This window comes from Podarcis cretensis, assembly GCF_951804945.1.
Source record: "Podarcis cretensis genome assembly, chromosome: 5".
In the NCBI taxonomy this organism is placed as follows: Eukaryota; Metazoa; Chordata; class Lepidosauria; order Squamata; family Lacertidae; genus Podarcis; species Podarcis cretensis.
In genome coordinates this window covers 35,880,251-35,895,662 of record NC_137174.1, presented here as the reverse complement: position 1 = coordinate 35,895,662, position 15,412 = coordinate 35,880,251, and the positions used below count along the sequence as shown (strand labels likewise).

Here is a 15,412-nt window from a genome sequence, read left to right as displayed (position 1 = left end):
GATCTAGAGGTCACCAAGAACTGAGTCTGCATTGTCAAGAATGTTGCTGATTAGTAATGAAAAGATTATTTGGTATTTAAGATTGATATTTTCTGGAGTCCTTGTTCTAAATTCCAAACATGCAGATGCACACGTGTGGTTGCATGACTTTCTGGTAATTTTTTGCACGCAAAGGAAATCTTGCGGGTAATTCTACTGAGTACAATATTACGTATGTATTGTTATTTATTATGGAAGCTTGGAAGTATTCTCCTTGACTACTTTTAAAGAGAAAGAGACTAAAATAAGACTCACATTCTTGAATTCATGTCTGCATTATAATAAGAGGACAAGGTCACCAGCCCAGACCACCACAGCGGCCCACCACAGTAGGGGGATACAGTGGTACCTCGGGTTACAGACGCTTCAGGTTACAGACTCCGCTAACCCAGCAATAGTACTGTTTCTGGAGTCTGTAACCTGAAGCGTCTGTAACCTGAGGTACCACTGTACTTCTACCAGCAAATCTGAAATTAGTTCTTAGAGCATGAATAATAATGTAGGCTCCTCACGGTTAACACACGGTGTTGTAGTGGTCAGTGTCAGAGTAGGACTGGGGAAACCCTGGTTCGAAAGCCCACTCAGCCGTTGGGCAACCTTGGGCCAGCCACTATCGCGCATCCTAACCTACCCCACAGGATTGTTGTGAGGATATAATAGAGAACCACATATGCCACCTTGAGGTCCTTGAAGGGAAGGTGGGGTAGAAATGTAATAGCAATAATAACAAAAATTTGAAAGTACACTCAGGGACTTCCTTTGAGTTTTATTCCTTGGGAGGAAATGGATTCCTATTTGCCTAATAACATTTTTGGAACGGGTTTCTGAATGGAGTACCACGTCTCTGTTCTTGAGTGGGCTTTTAGAATTTACTGTAAGTTATGAAATGTCTCAAATTAAATGTATTAATATGTGATACGATACCCTTTGTGAGATGTAATTCTTCTTCTTCTTCTTCTTCTTCTTCTTCTTCTTCTTCTTCCTCTTCTCCTCGTTATAGCCATTAGCTAGTAATCCGATTACATATATTTTGTGGGTGATACGATTTTATCTTGCAGGACTTTCCTCTTAGCCGTAATGTGTTCTCAAGATTCTGTTGTGGCAAAGCTCTCCACCCCCCTTTTTTTTGTGTGTGCAAGTGGCTTATATCGCCTCCCCACCCTTTGCTCTGTTTCACCTCCGCTCGCATCTACCTTTTCCATTTTATGCACAAGGATATATCCCATGTTTCATAAAACGTGGCTTCTTAAGTATCCTTAAAACTGTCTGATGACCCTCTGTGTGACAGTAACAAAGACCCAGGACTACATTCGTGTTCTGTCATTTGAAACTATGCAACGGCGCATGACTTCTGCCGCCCGCAACCCCCCTTCCTTTTATTTCTAGGCACATATGAGTGCTGTTTTAGGAAAAGTCTAAGCGGCTTAACTATAGCATTATTTGCAGGTTTAATGCTCTGAGAGAAAAGTAATTGTCTAATTCCTTTATTTGTCTTTTTTTTTCTCCACAGTAATTAACAAAAGTCAAAGGCAGCAACTGGAATCTGTGAGCTACTCCTCTCGTTATGCTCTGGGCCTTTTTTATGAAGCCGGCACACAGATTGATGTCCCTTGGGCAGTACGGTACATCTCCGATAATCCCTGCATACGCTTCATCTCCATTGATAATAAGAAGCGCAATATAGGTCAGTGCTCCCATTATTCCCTTTAAGCACAGTAACAAAGGAGGGTGTAGATCATGAAGGGCGGGGGGAGAAGCGACTTAATTGAGTGTTGCTATTCTGAACAGAGCAAGTATTTAACTCCATGCCGTAGGGGATTAACAACAAAAAAAAAAGTAATGTCACATTTGGCCTGTAATAAAATGCACAATGAAATTAAGAAGGATTTTTAAAAATCATCATCATCATCACCCGACACATGGTTTATACTATAGCATTTTATGAAAGCAGTGTCAGAGATGGGTTAAAAAGAGAAAGAGGAAGAACAAAGGAAAACATCAAAACCTGGCTATTCCAAGAAATGCCCTGGTTCTGCTGTTTAAAGCTTTGATTTTTGCACAATTTATTTTACCGTCCATCCAGAATTTTACTACCCTTCATCACTCTTCCCCGCTGAGTATGCTTGGCTCCAGAAATGAAATGTGTAGGCATGGCTGCTGAGCCCAGTCCTGTGGCAGTGCTGGGGGGGGGGGGTGTTAGCATGGAAGGACCATGACATTTCCTTAATTCCATATATTATTCAAGAAGACCTTTCCCCCCCCCCAAAGTGCTGCTTTTATCAGTGTTTCGGGATACGTTGTTGAAAATGGCTGTGGAAAAGGCATTGGGTGCCACTTTTATTTTCCCCCCTTCTAAGGCAAATGTCTTCTTTGGAGGAGGAGAGATTTTCATCAGGACTGTGGCATGGAAAGAAAGGTTTTAACACCCACCCACCTTCCACCTCGTTTCTCCTGTCGCAGTTAGGATGTGCTTCCCCCGAACTTCAGCTGCTCCTACATTGCAGTTTCCAAGACGCAGTTAACAAACCACACATTTAATGTGTACTTTGGCTCTAAAGTCTCCAGAATTCTGCATTTTGCCACAGGTTCTAATGATGTGCAAATGGTTGTCATCATCTATCTGTGGCATGGGCCCCTGAAAGTGAAGTCCTATTTCCTTAGAAGTCCCTTTAGATTGTATATTTCCAAAGGTGTCTTCTCGAAATGAAGTGAGTCTTGCCTTTTTCCAAGGCAGGAACGCACACAGTCCGCATGTTGTGTCTTAAGACTGTATTCTTTCAGGGGAAACTGTTCCAAGCTCTTTCTGCAGAGGTGCTGTTGCAAAGGTGCAAGTGCAGTGGCAATTTGCACCAATTGGGTAGAATCTGCAGACATTCGAGCCTCTGCTCTTTAAGGGCACTGCTGTGGGCCATCTGCCAGGAAAGGCTGCCCTCTGCTCCTACTCGTTTCACCCTTGTCCCTGTAACTGCAGCATCCCTAATGAATGCAGCTGTCATGTAGGTCATATCAGGAGGCCATGGGAGGTGCAGCCCACCAAGGGCATAGAAGGTCAAGATCTGGACCTTGGCCTAAATCCAATATTGAACACAGGGCAATGAAGCATGAGAAGTATTAGAGTGATGTGCTTTCAGTTGCAGCCTGCTGTTTCCTAGATGGCTTTCTAAGTTGGTCTTCATTCAAAGATGGTTATATATACATGGCCATCTATGTCTATGTATAGATCTAGATATAGATGCCCAGCCTTCATTTCTCTGCTCAGATCACTAAATAAAAATTGCACAGATTTAGTTTGGTTGTGCAGGATATTATTATTATTATTATTATTATTAGGCAAGCCCTGACTTCCAACAGTGTAAGAACCATATAGAAGACATACTTTTTTAAAAAAATTAGTAGTAGTATTTATAAATTTGTATCCCACCCTTCATCTGTAGATCTCAGGGTGGTTCACAGCATAAAAATGCAAGATAAAAGCACTAAATATATTATAAAAACAAGGACAAACTAAAACAAGCCAATAACACCCCCACACCTCAATTTATAACCAGAAAAATACAGTTATTAATAACTACTTTTATCTGTCCTCATTGTCAACAACAGTCATACTGTCTTTGTTTTATTTATTTTAGAGATTCATATCGTACCTTTCCATAAAATTCCCAGGGCATCTTCCCAGTTTTCACTTCAATCAGCATCCCTTGGACTGTTCCCCAAATCTTGCTCTGCTCTCCCAGTTGGCTTACGGTTTATGTTTGTGATGTGGGAGAGGAATTTTAACCTTCCATCTATTATATTCTGCATTTAGTACAAAATCATGTGTGCTGTGAGGATTCTCACATTTAAAACATCTGAAACATGAAAATATATTAGTTATATTAAAGTATTGGTTAAGAATTGATATTTAAGGGCATTTCTTTTTTTTTTAGCAGAGGGGAAAGACGTAACTTTTCACCTGAATTCTCTGCATGGTTTGTCAGGGAATCTGGCTTGGCTTCTTTCCCTCATCTTCTCTTCTTCTTTTTCTCATCCATTGCCATCTTGCCATCAACCAACTTGTGGTCCTGCGATTGTGGCAGCTGTGCTTGCCCAGATCAACCATAATCCTGCAAGGGCCCACCTCCTGTGGCCAACGTTGGCAGGTGGACAGCCCCACCCACCTGACAGCGTTCTTGCAGGTGCACTTTGGATTCAGACCACACCTGCAAATGGATATTTCTCTTCTGCAAACTGAGAAAATGCACAACAGAAGCTGCTAGCCACTTCTGGAACATTGGGGAGAAATATTTGGGGCTAATAGCTACGGTAATGGGATGGGCAGGTGCCTGTTAGGAAACTTGTATTGCCCAATGAAGTGCCAACTCCATTATTGTTTCTATTGTGTTTAATTAATAATAAACAAAACAAGAAGGGAAGGGGGAATAAAATGTCAGCCTCCATTGATTGAACTATCATGCCATTGTGCCTGTATACATGTAAGCCTGATTTAACCAGCTGCTCCTGATGGATTAAGAGAAAGCCACAGTGTATCAAAGCATGCTCATCCTTCATGACACAGATTTATAAATTGAGAGTTGGGAGTGAGGTGGGGGTGGGGGAGAAATATTTGTTGGCAGTAATTTGTCTAAGATAACCAGCTTTCTCAGAGGGAGTGAACTATATAACTGTTATAAGCTTTATTTAAAAAAAAAGCAGTTGCAGATGAATTTCTTCCCACAAGACCTCATTATGACATATGGTCCTCCTTCTCTTTTGTACTCTGTTGCCCCTTGTTAACTCGGTTGAATTTTGCAAATTGCAACTCCGTTCCAAGAAAAGTAGTAGTAGGACAATGTGCTTATTAGCAGCAAAATAGAAATAGTTGTGATGGCAAGGGCTCTATTTAATCTCAGGGGTTTTATGAGATGGTTCCATATTCTCTGGGTTTTCTTTAATTTTAAAAAATAGCAATGAAATAGCTGAATGAGAACAGTAAGAGTGAGGGGATTTTTGTCCTTAAGGACATACGTCTTTTGCCATGTTTAATGAGCATTCCTGCAAGCCAGGATGCTTATGATGAAGACTATCTAGCCAGGAATAGATAGATGATACATAGATATGATAGATAGATTAGATGATGATAGATAGATAGATAGATAGATAGATGATAGATAGATAGATAGATAGATAGATAGATAGATAGAGGTAGGTAGGTAGGTAGGTAGGTAGGTAGGTAGATTCCCCAAAACTATAATGCTCACAGTCATTGCATAGATATTATAGATGCTTCACATGCACAGGCATGTTAGCTGCCCTGTGCTCCCATTGGAAGGAAGATAAGTACGAGGGTATAAATAAGTGCTTAAAACTGAACTCATACACATTGTTCTCAGTGTGCAGTGCATAACATGTTTGGCCAACTCTGGTGCACGAAACCCACAAAGAGTGGGCTTTGCCGAAAGAAGAAGCAAGCCATAGGGTGCAGACAGAAGGTGTCATTCTTCTTTGTCCTGCCTACAAGCTTCGTGTAGGCTTCTTGGCATGGTGCCAGTTGTGTCATGCCAATATGCATCAGACAGAGCAGAAAACAGTGTTCCTTGCAAGGCTCATTCTCGCCTGGTGAGACTCAGTAGATCAGGGATGGGGAACCTGTGGCCCTCCAGAAGTTATTGAACTACAGTGATCATCATCCTTAACCACTAGACATGCTGCATACTGCCTCTCTTGTGGCTTGCTTTGCAGTTAAGAAATTTGCAGGAAAACGTTTTCAGCTTTTTTAAGCTTGCTCTAGCCTCCGCATATACAGTTTCTTCTCCTCCTCCTGTTGCAAAAAGGCCTTTATTTACTTTGCCTCCATCAGCAGGTCACTCCACCAATACATTTGACTCCTCTTTGCTTTATCGGTTTGCTTTATAGCCCCTTTCGTAGCTCCTTTCAAGGCCACTAAGAAATTATTCACGAAGATAACGAAAGACGGAATAGGTTATCCAGCATTCTCTTTGCAGGACTCCCTCTGATATGTGCTCTATACATTAAGGTGATTCCAGGAGGAATAGAAGAAACTCAACAAGCCATGTGAATTTTTAATAGAAAAACCAAGAACAACCCATCCGTTTGCAAAGTAGTACGTTAACGTCAGTACTGACATTTCAGAGGAAATTCCAAGTTTATTTTTAGATTCGAAGGAATTTATTTTTATTCATTATTCATAGCTAGATACATCTTATTAAATCCAAAATGATTTTTCTCGATAGATATTTTAGAGGCACCCAGTCCGCTCAAATAACGGATTACCTACTTTCCAGGTTTTTTTCTTCTCACTCTGCTTGTCATTAGATCTCTATTTGTGTGTGTCATTTTCCCTTACAAATTGCCATTCAGACTTTAATTCAGGGGTTGCCAGCCCTTTGGGGAGCATTTCAAATTCTGAAAGAGGGCTGGAAGTCCCAGTCACAAAATGGCTACCATGGAGGAGGCATGGAATATCACAAAATGGCTGCCACAGGGAGCATGGCAAAATTCAAAATTAGAGAGAAGGGCACCCCTGACATCCTTATGCTTTCCATGGGAAGTTAGCTATGTCCTACTGGTCCTGATTATGGAGATCTCTCTCTCTCTCTCTCTCTCTCTCTCTCTCTCTCTCACACACACACACACACACACACACACAAACACAAACACACACACACACACACACACAGAGAGAGAGAGAGAGAGAGAGAGAGAGAGAGAGAGATCATTCCTAAGCACTAGGAAAAAATATACAAGGTAGCCACACCACCAGTCTCATTTCACAGAAAATGCATAAAAGTTTCCCACATATTTGCCCTGCAACTTCCTTTATAGGAGAGCTAGAGATTTTATTTATTTTTTAAATGAACACTTGGGGTCTAGGGAACTTGCCCAATGGTGCCTATGGGCACTGAGTTGGAGACCTCTGCTTTGTTGTTTAGGGGAAAGGAAAGGGGAGTGGTCAGAAATGGCATTTTTTCCCTGCCATTCTCTCTACATAATTAAAATAAATTGCACTGGAGGCTAGCCTCTTATATAAATGCTTTCTTATTTATTTCAAAAATTCTAATCATGCAGTCTCAGCACAGTGGACTGTGAAAGCTAATAGCTTATAAAAATACAAAGTGCCACATAATATTCGTTCAGCACTTGCAAGGAATCAGTCCTTCACCATGGCAGCACCTACACTGTGGAACTCCCTGCCCATTGAGACTGTACTGCTTTTGATGCCTGCTAAAAACGTTTTTGTTTATGCAAGCTTACCTAGACTTACACATTTGATATGTATTTTAACATGCTGGGTTTATTTTGAAAAAGTTCAGACTAACTTTCTTTAGCATCTGATTTTATTGGTAATTTTAATGTGCATTTTATGTAAACCACTTAGAGATTTTGCTGATTGAGCCAAATCGATCCTGTATAATAAAACAAGATTAAAAAAACACAATAAAATAAACAGTATTAATTAAAACTAAAAAAAAGAAAAGGCAAGCCAGCGATCTTCCTGAACAAGCAGGTCTTAACTTCCCATTAAACAGGACACGAATGGCAAAACCATTGCAAGGAATGGCATGCGTCAGAATTTGCGCACCTGGAAAGGATCGTTAGATCAGGACACAAATGCAACATTTAAAAAATAGTGAGCACAAACGCCGCTTCAGTAGGCAGACTAATTGCCGTTGTTTTAGCAATATTTCAGGGCAAAACATGCGTGGCACAGCGGATTCTATCTACGCTAAAAGACAGAGTGTTGCCTCTTACCACTTAAAAGTACTGAACATATGCTATGTGTACACCATACCATAAAATGTCTACTGTACCATAAAATCAAGTGGCTAACTGAAATATATTTTTAAAGGAAGCCTGAGGATGTGGTTTGGTCATTTTGCCCTTGGGCAACAGCATTCATATGGTGAGAATAAGGATGAGACTTGAGAAACCTAATTGCCCAGGATTATGGTGTTGGGGGAAGGGCTGTTTTGGGAGGGAGAAGGGTTAGGCACATTGCACATACATTACATGCAACCTCCCGTCTCTCACGTGAGTTCAGATGGCTTTAAAGGGAGATTATTGATTTATTTGCATGTTTACACCCAACATTTTTATATCGACCTTTCACAAAGTGACCAAGCTCTGATTCTAGGTCATCTTATGGACTGACCATCACAACCAGGCCTGAAACAAATACCTATGGTTCTTTTAAAAAGGGGCTTTTTATAGTCATACTGTTCTCCTTTTTTCTCTCTCTTACACATCAATAAAATAAAACACTATGAACCACGGGGCAGAGATGCATATGGAAACTAGCACATGCTTCCTCAGTTTGCCCTAGAAATACCACTTCATTCACAAACGGGAGGAACTACCACTTCTAAAAGCAAATGTGGTTTAGTTTCTCAGCACATTCTGTTCTCTGTATCCCTGTGGAGACCATGAACAAAAGTGTTGATTGTGGTAGGGACTTTTGGCATCAAATCCTTTTTTAAGTTCAGAACTGGGTAACAATCAGCGATTCAATTTGCACAGAATGCGATTATACTTGGGCAAATACAGTTTGTTTGTGTTTTTTATATTAAAGAAAAATCAAAGATTTTAGAGCTTTCTTTTTTATTATAAGAAATGTCAGTTTCTGTGAGAACTTGCTTGATAACTTGTCAAAACAGCATTTTAAAACAACGGCAGAATTATTCTAATTCTGTGGCTTTCTGTGGGGTTGTCAAAAAAATGAATAAGAGCAGAGACCACTTATTTATGGGGGTATGGTATGTGGGGCCCTTCAAAAGCTGCATCATCCCTGACCGTTGTCTAATGCTAACTTGGGCTGATAGGAATAAGAGTCCCACAGCACCGGGAAAATGTCACATTGGCTGTCAGTGGTTTATTCCTTCCCTATTTCACATGTGTGGGAGGCAGGTGGCGCTGTGGGTTAAACCACCAAGCCTAGGACTTGCTGATCAGAAGGTTGGCAGTTCGAATCCCCGTGATGGGGTGAGCTGTTGCTCAGTCCCTGCTCCTGCCCACCTAGCAGTTCGGAAGCATGTCAAAGTGCAAGTAGATAAATAGGTACCGCTCCGGCAGGAAGGTAAACGGCATTTCCGTGCACTGCTCTGGTTCGCCAGAAGCAGCTTAGTCATGCTGGCCACATGACCCGGAAGCTGTACGCCAGCTCCCTTGGCCAATAAAGCGAGATGAGCGCCGCAACCCCAGAGTTGGTCACAACTGGACCCAATGGTCAGGGGTCCCTTTACCTTTACCTTTATTTCACATGTATAAGAAATACTGTAATGTAAATGAAAAGGTAGCTGGCAAACACAGTGAATTTTGCAAAAAGAAGTTTCTTGGTTGAACAGACCAGGCATCCCTGCCTGCTTGACTTTAAACTGTTGTTTTCAGACCTCACCACTTTCTAAAACCTTCCTGAATTGCTGTATTGTTTCCCACTTTCATAGACTATGTATAATTTCTACCTTCTCCAGTCTCCACGGGAAGAGTTCTCACGTTGTGAAGTGTATTGAGAGAGACATTTACTCAAGCAAAACCTTTAATTCTTCATGATTTACAATCTGCTAAGATAGCTTAGACATTACTGAGCGCAGGTTTGTAGTTTAGCTAAGAATACTGTAGAACCATTTTCACTGATACTTCTTTCCTTCAAACTTCATGGATGTCATGAGCACTTTTAATCATTAAGATTAAAAAGTTAAATCACTATAACTTCTTAAACATTTAATGTCTCTTTAACATGAACTTTTCTTTATCGTGATACTCCCAGACCCCTTTCTGGCAGTTAGTTATCTTAAACTCCTTATTTTTCTTTAATTCTTTTTTTTAAAATCCATTTTCCCATAGGCAAAATACATGTGAACAAAATTGTTTCTTGAAAATATGTGGGAAAGCATGCAATATCCATATCTGTCCGTCCCAAAGTCCTTCTTTTATCAGAAACAAGTAGCAATAACATAGCTACTTGTTAGCTATGTTATCACTTTCAGTTTATCCCAGTTCCCCATTTTTCTAGCCTTCAGTTCTCTACATTTCCAGATCAGTTTGCAATTTTCAAAAAGGTGTTCATGAAAATTCAGCGTTTAATGCAAGTTTCTCATAATATACACATTTTTAATTCAGTGCTGCCATATTTGCAAAGCAAATATAATATAAATTCCCTAAGATACAGTCATACCTTGGAAGTCAAACAGAATCTGTTCCGGAAGTCTGTTCGACTTCCAAATAGCGGCTTCTGATTGGCTGCAGGAAGCTCCTGCAGCCAATTGGAAGCCACGGAAGCCCCATTGGACTGGAAAAGTCACTTCTGGGTTTCAAATGTTTGGGAGCCAAAACGTCTGAGTTCCAGGGAGTTTGACAACCATGGAACCACTATAACCTTTTTTATATCATTTTCACTAATATGTACATTGTTAAGTACACATCACTGCGGCAAAGAACTGCACTTGAAAATTTGGAGAAGTGTGAATTTTAAAGAAATAGGCATGTTTTGTTGGTTCATGTATTGTTTCAGAAAGTGTAAATTAGGTGGGTTCACCTCTAAATGTGAATTAGCACAGAACAAAAATACTGTTCAACTGAGATTAGATTAAATGATTTCATTGATGTGCTGTAATCCTTCTGTGTTTCAGCTGATAAAATGAAAATGGAAAGCAATTAATATTTTAAGATGTATGACATCAACAGTGCTAATATATTTTTCCCTAACTTAAGATTCATAGCCCCCATTACAGAATATCAGATGTGGGCCAATTCATAGAAACAATTTTTGAATGGGATGGTTTGAAAACAGTCAGTGTAGCTACAAAAGTGCTAGAATCAGAACTTTTGGGAAACCAACTTGTTGTTGTTGTTTTGCCTTGTATCTTTCTTCAAATTTATTTGACCTGTCTCTTTGCTTTTTTTTATTTCAGCACATGAGTCCTAAATACAATAAAACACAATAAAAATGATAAACCCTAGCTGATTAACTATATGAGTTTTAGCTGAATGGTTAGTTGATTGATCAAATCTGCATGGTTTTTTGTGTGAATAAAACCAATCATAGAATAGAAAACATGTTTTGTTTTTGGACAATGCAAGCATTTGTCACAGCAGAAGCCATGTAGAAAAAAACATATCCTTTGCTCAAGAGGGAATTTCTCTACTAAGATAGCAGCTAATACCAACAGTTTTTTGTAAGTTATTTTAAAATATCAGCCTCCCAATTCATCGGGTAGCAAGTTTCTAGCCAGTCAAAACATGAATATACCAACTGAAACAATTAATTAACCAAATGCTACAACCCTACTAAATACACCCTGGACTTCTGACCAGAGGGATTTCTGGTTAGAATCAAGTGACAGTATTTGTAAACTGTCACAAAAGGGCTTGCAGTCTTCTTGCCCATGTTGGCTATGCAAGCAGCAGTCAATACAAGCTAACAGGTGATTGTTTTAGGGACAACCTAAAACTCTGTTGCCAATATTCGTGATGACATCAGCTTTGAGGACAGAGTAGCACCCAGGCACTACAGGCTCCACCTCCCCAGCTTTATTATGGAGTAGTGACAGCCAGATTGGAGAAGTCCTTTTTATGTGCTGGAAGTCAACAAAGTTGACTTTTCCCAGTGTCATTGTGTATGGAGCGAGGAGCCACAGCACAGTGCTTCTTGATATATATTTCCATATAGTGACTCAGCATGTTCTGGTATTATTTCCTGAGCAAATTCTGACTTGCTTATTTCTGTTTGCCTTTCCACCAGCATCGGTCCCATAGGCTGTCAATTATTTGAAAGGTGAGCTCTAGTAGAACTGGGATCAGAATTGCAATGGAGCTCTTGAAACAAACCCGCAGGAAGGTTCATATGGAATAATCACCTGCAAGTCAGGGTGCAATCTGAGAAACCTGTCTCGAGCAGGTCTAGTTTAAGGAATTGACTAGATAGAAAGGCAAACAGATAAGGATACTATGGGCTGGGAAGGAAGCGGATGGCAGGGGCACGAGCAGAAATACTTAGAACAGTCCAGTGCAAAATCTTCATGAGGTTTCATTATCCCAAGAACTTTCCTCTATGCAGAATGCAAGTAGTATGATGGTCCCCTGGCAGAAAGACGACTATAAATGCAGTGAAAGGGCTGTTTGTTTGATAGTTACAGGGGAAAGACTTCTGCAAAATCTCTAACACTCTGAATAATTTGCATCAGAAATTGGGGGATCAACTGCAGTTTTTCTCCTTAGGTTATTTTCTGTTTTCTGAAGAAGGGATGAAAGGACTCTTTTTAAAATCAAAAGGGGAAAAAGAATGCCTTATTCTCTTACATTTTAACTATACCAAGAAGAGGGGTGTGGGGAAACAGCCTAGCATGGGTACAGCAGGGCTAGAAAACATCAAAGATATCTACTGCTCACAACCCATGGGGTGAATATGGTAACTGCTGAAGGAAAAGGAGGAAAGGAAGAGCAGACTTTTTCTTTTTACAATATTTATCTGTTTCCCCATAGCAATGTTCTCTAGCCATCTACAATGATAAAACATTAGCATACAATAACAATCAATAATTACAGCCGAAACCAATCAACTCATACACCTCAAATCATAATGTTCCTCCACTGGAGTGCAGGTATACCATGGGAAAGAAGAAGAAATAGCTCCAGATAATTCAGTCACGAAAAGGGAAAGAATCTGTCAGGGGCTCAGGAGCAGAGGCACAGGGAAGAGAGGAGATGGAGAGCGAAGGGGAAGAATCCGAGGGGAGCGTAGGAGAAGAGGATAGTGGACCGAGGGATTCCATGAGCCTATCCAGCGAATCGGAAGATTCACAGAAGGGGGCGCCAGTGGCCAGGGGTAGGGGGTTCCCAAGGGGAACTCCCCAGGAGCAAGGGGGCAGCAGGGACTCCCAGAGCAGTAGCTGGAAATCAGGACCAGCTTCCCCACCAGAGCAGAGTGGGGGGGAAGAGTCCCAAGGATCGGGGCCAGTGCATTCCCCACCAGGGAGAGAAGATAAGGCAGGGCTGACCATGCCTCCATCAGAAAGTCGGACAACGGAGGAGAGGTCAGATCCGGCCAGTGTCCCGGAAGAGGGAAGCAGTGACCGAAGTAGTGTAACGGTTAGGAGAAAGGTCACTGGGCTGGCGCGAGAGGCAAGTTCAAATGTACAGGAGCGCGGGACAGCAGAGAATGAGGATTGGGAACCGGGTCCTAAAGCCCGCCGGAGGGAGGGGGAGGAGCTAAGCGACTCAGCGTCGGAAGAGTCCAGAAAGGGCAATGCCCCAGCGGGCAGGAGGACCCAGAGGAGGAGAGAGCAGCGTAAAAGGTGGAGCAGGGCTAGGATCTTAAACTGGTGTCATAGGGGAGGGGACTCAGACGGGACTTCGCCGATCTAGGGTTTAAGACGTAGGGCTGCACGCTGTGGCTTTGAAATGGAAACTGAACTTCAATAAAGACTTTTGTACATTACTACAGCCTAGCGTTGGTCCTCTGTGAGCTGGGACCTAGAGGCAGCTCTGACAGTATCAAATTAACAGGAGACAAAGCAGGAAATGTATGCCTATAAACATATGCAGGAGAGTCATGAAAAAAGACGCAGTGGGAGAGAAGGATGAACAGGAGCATCAATATGACCCAAATGCCTTTGCATGTAGTTGGCAATCCTAACTGAGTAGTAAGTCCTATTGAGTTAAGTGGGGCTTATTCCCAGGTAGGTAGGGTTACGATTGCTCCCTAACTTGTTTTGGAAGCATCTAACCAAATTTAGTTGTGTTAGTCAGGTTCCTAGAATGTTACTGATTCATTCCTTAGTTGGCAATAATGAGTGAATGAATGGTAGTTGGCAATAAGCCGGAGGGCCATTGGTACCAAGATCTTTCCCATAGTTAAAATCACAAATATGGTACTTTCTTCTTAATGGCCTCTCTCTCTTTCTCTCCCTCTCTTTCTTCACTGTTGTGATATCTTGTTTCTCTGAGTTAGACTCGCCACTGCTATTTGTTTATTTTCTATGAGGTATCGGCCATCTTTTTGGAGTGGGCAGTGATACTTCACCGTAGCAAGCTTCTAGTTCCCAATAAATAATCCTCCCCTAGGCTTTGAGCGGTAACAAGTTTTTTAGGTTTGTTTCGAGACTATCCTGGTGGTCATACGCAACAGAACTGGGGCTGTACCAAGTGCTTGAGCCCTGTTTACATTTTGGCTCCAAACACAAGCATGTTTGACATTTCTGAGTGATAAATGAGTTCTGTGCCTGAAATCAGATGAGGCACATGCTGAGCAAAGTGTAGGAAGAGCAGCAAATACGCAAAATACAGGAAGATGCACTCCTATTGTATCACTTTTAGTTTTGGTCAGCTTCTGCATTTCACCACACCACTGTTTTCATGGAACTTAACTGTGATTCCCCCGCGCCCCCCGCCCCCATAAAAACATAGCCCGTCACTTCAGAATCCGATTTCGCTTCGTGTGTTTTCGAATGTCAGCTTCTAAGAAAAACCCTTAATTTTAAGAACGATCTTGCTCCAGTAACCTCAGCATTAAATCCATTGCAGTTTGGGTTTCAGCCTCAGTCACACACAGTTCTCTGCTGCCATCCCAACAAAAAACCAGCTTCTCGGTTGCCGTTTCTTATTGCTGAGTGAGCACAGCGTCCCTCTCTACTTTTACTAGGAAGCTTCCCATCTCCTCTGTGGTTCATTGCTCCTGGGCAACACAACCCTCACAGCACCCCTTTGGGGACGAGCTGAGAAGAGCTTGTGTTGGCAGATAAATCATTTACACATTGCACAAAGTTAGGCCCAAAGCAGCCTCAGGTGGCTTGGGAGGATTTTAGGTGTGACCTGCAAAAGATGTAAGAAAGAAAGAATATCTGAAGCTAGACAGAGACTTGAAGGAGGTCTAGTAAGAACTGCCTCAACCCCTGGAAGTATCTCAGGGTTGCCACCTTGCACTCAGATTCATGGCATTAAATTTTCCACTGTAAAACATCCCTAATTCATCCTGCTAATGCATTCACCCAATGTGGTTAGTAGGGACATGGTTTGTCTGAATAGTGAGGGAAGGGAGAAAGCAGCTGACAGGACCAGGCAGCAGGATCTACCACCATCTCACTGGTGGCAGCACACTTTGATTTATTGTCTTACTACAATTATTTCTCCAATCAACTCAGTGTGGTGCACATGGCTGTCCGCTAACCTGTTTTAGCCTCACGCCAACTCTGGAAAATAGGTTAAGTGAATATGACCAGTACAAGTGTTTACCAATGAGCTTTGTGGCTGAGTAGGCATTTAAACCTGGAACGCACTGGTCCTAGTCTAACCCTTTACCTACTACAACATATTGCATATTGCTGGACTACAACTTCCTTCATCACTGACCATTGATCATATTAGGTGGGGTTGATGGGAAATG

The 15,412-nt window shown here is 41.6% G+C and overlaps 1 protein-coding gene across 2 annotated transcripts in view; it reads left to right on the top strand.

The window, feature by feature from the left end:
* Positions 1 to 15,412, top strand: part of RNLS (renalase, FAD dependent amine oxidase) — a 98,166-nt gene that overhangs the window by 66,362 nt on the left and 16,392 nt on the right. For both annotated transcript variants that reach the window (XM_079976474.1, XM_079976473.1), the window contains exon 5: positions 1,550 to 1,723. In XM_079976474.1, coding sequence (XP_079832600.1) covers positions 1,550 to 1,723 — 174 coding nt within the window. The remainder of the gene's footprint in view (positions 1 to 1,549; positions 1,724 to 15,412) is intronic.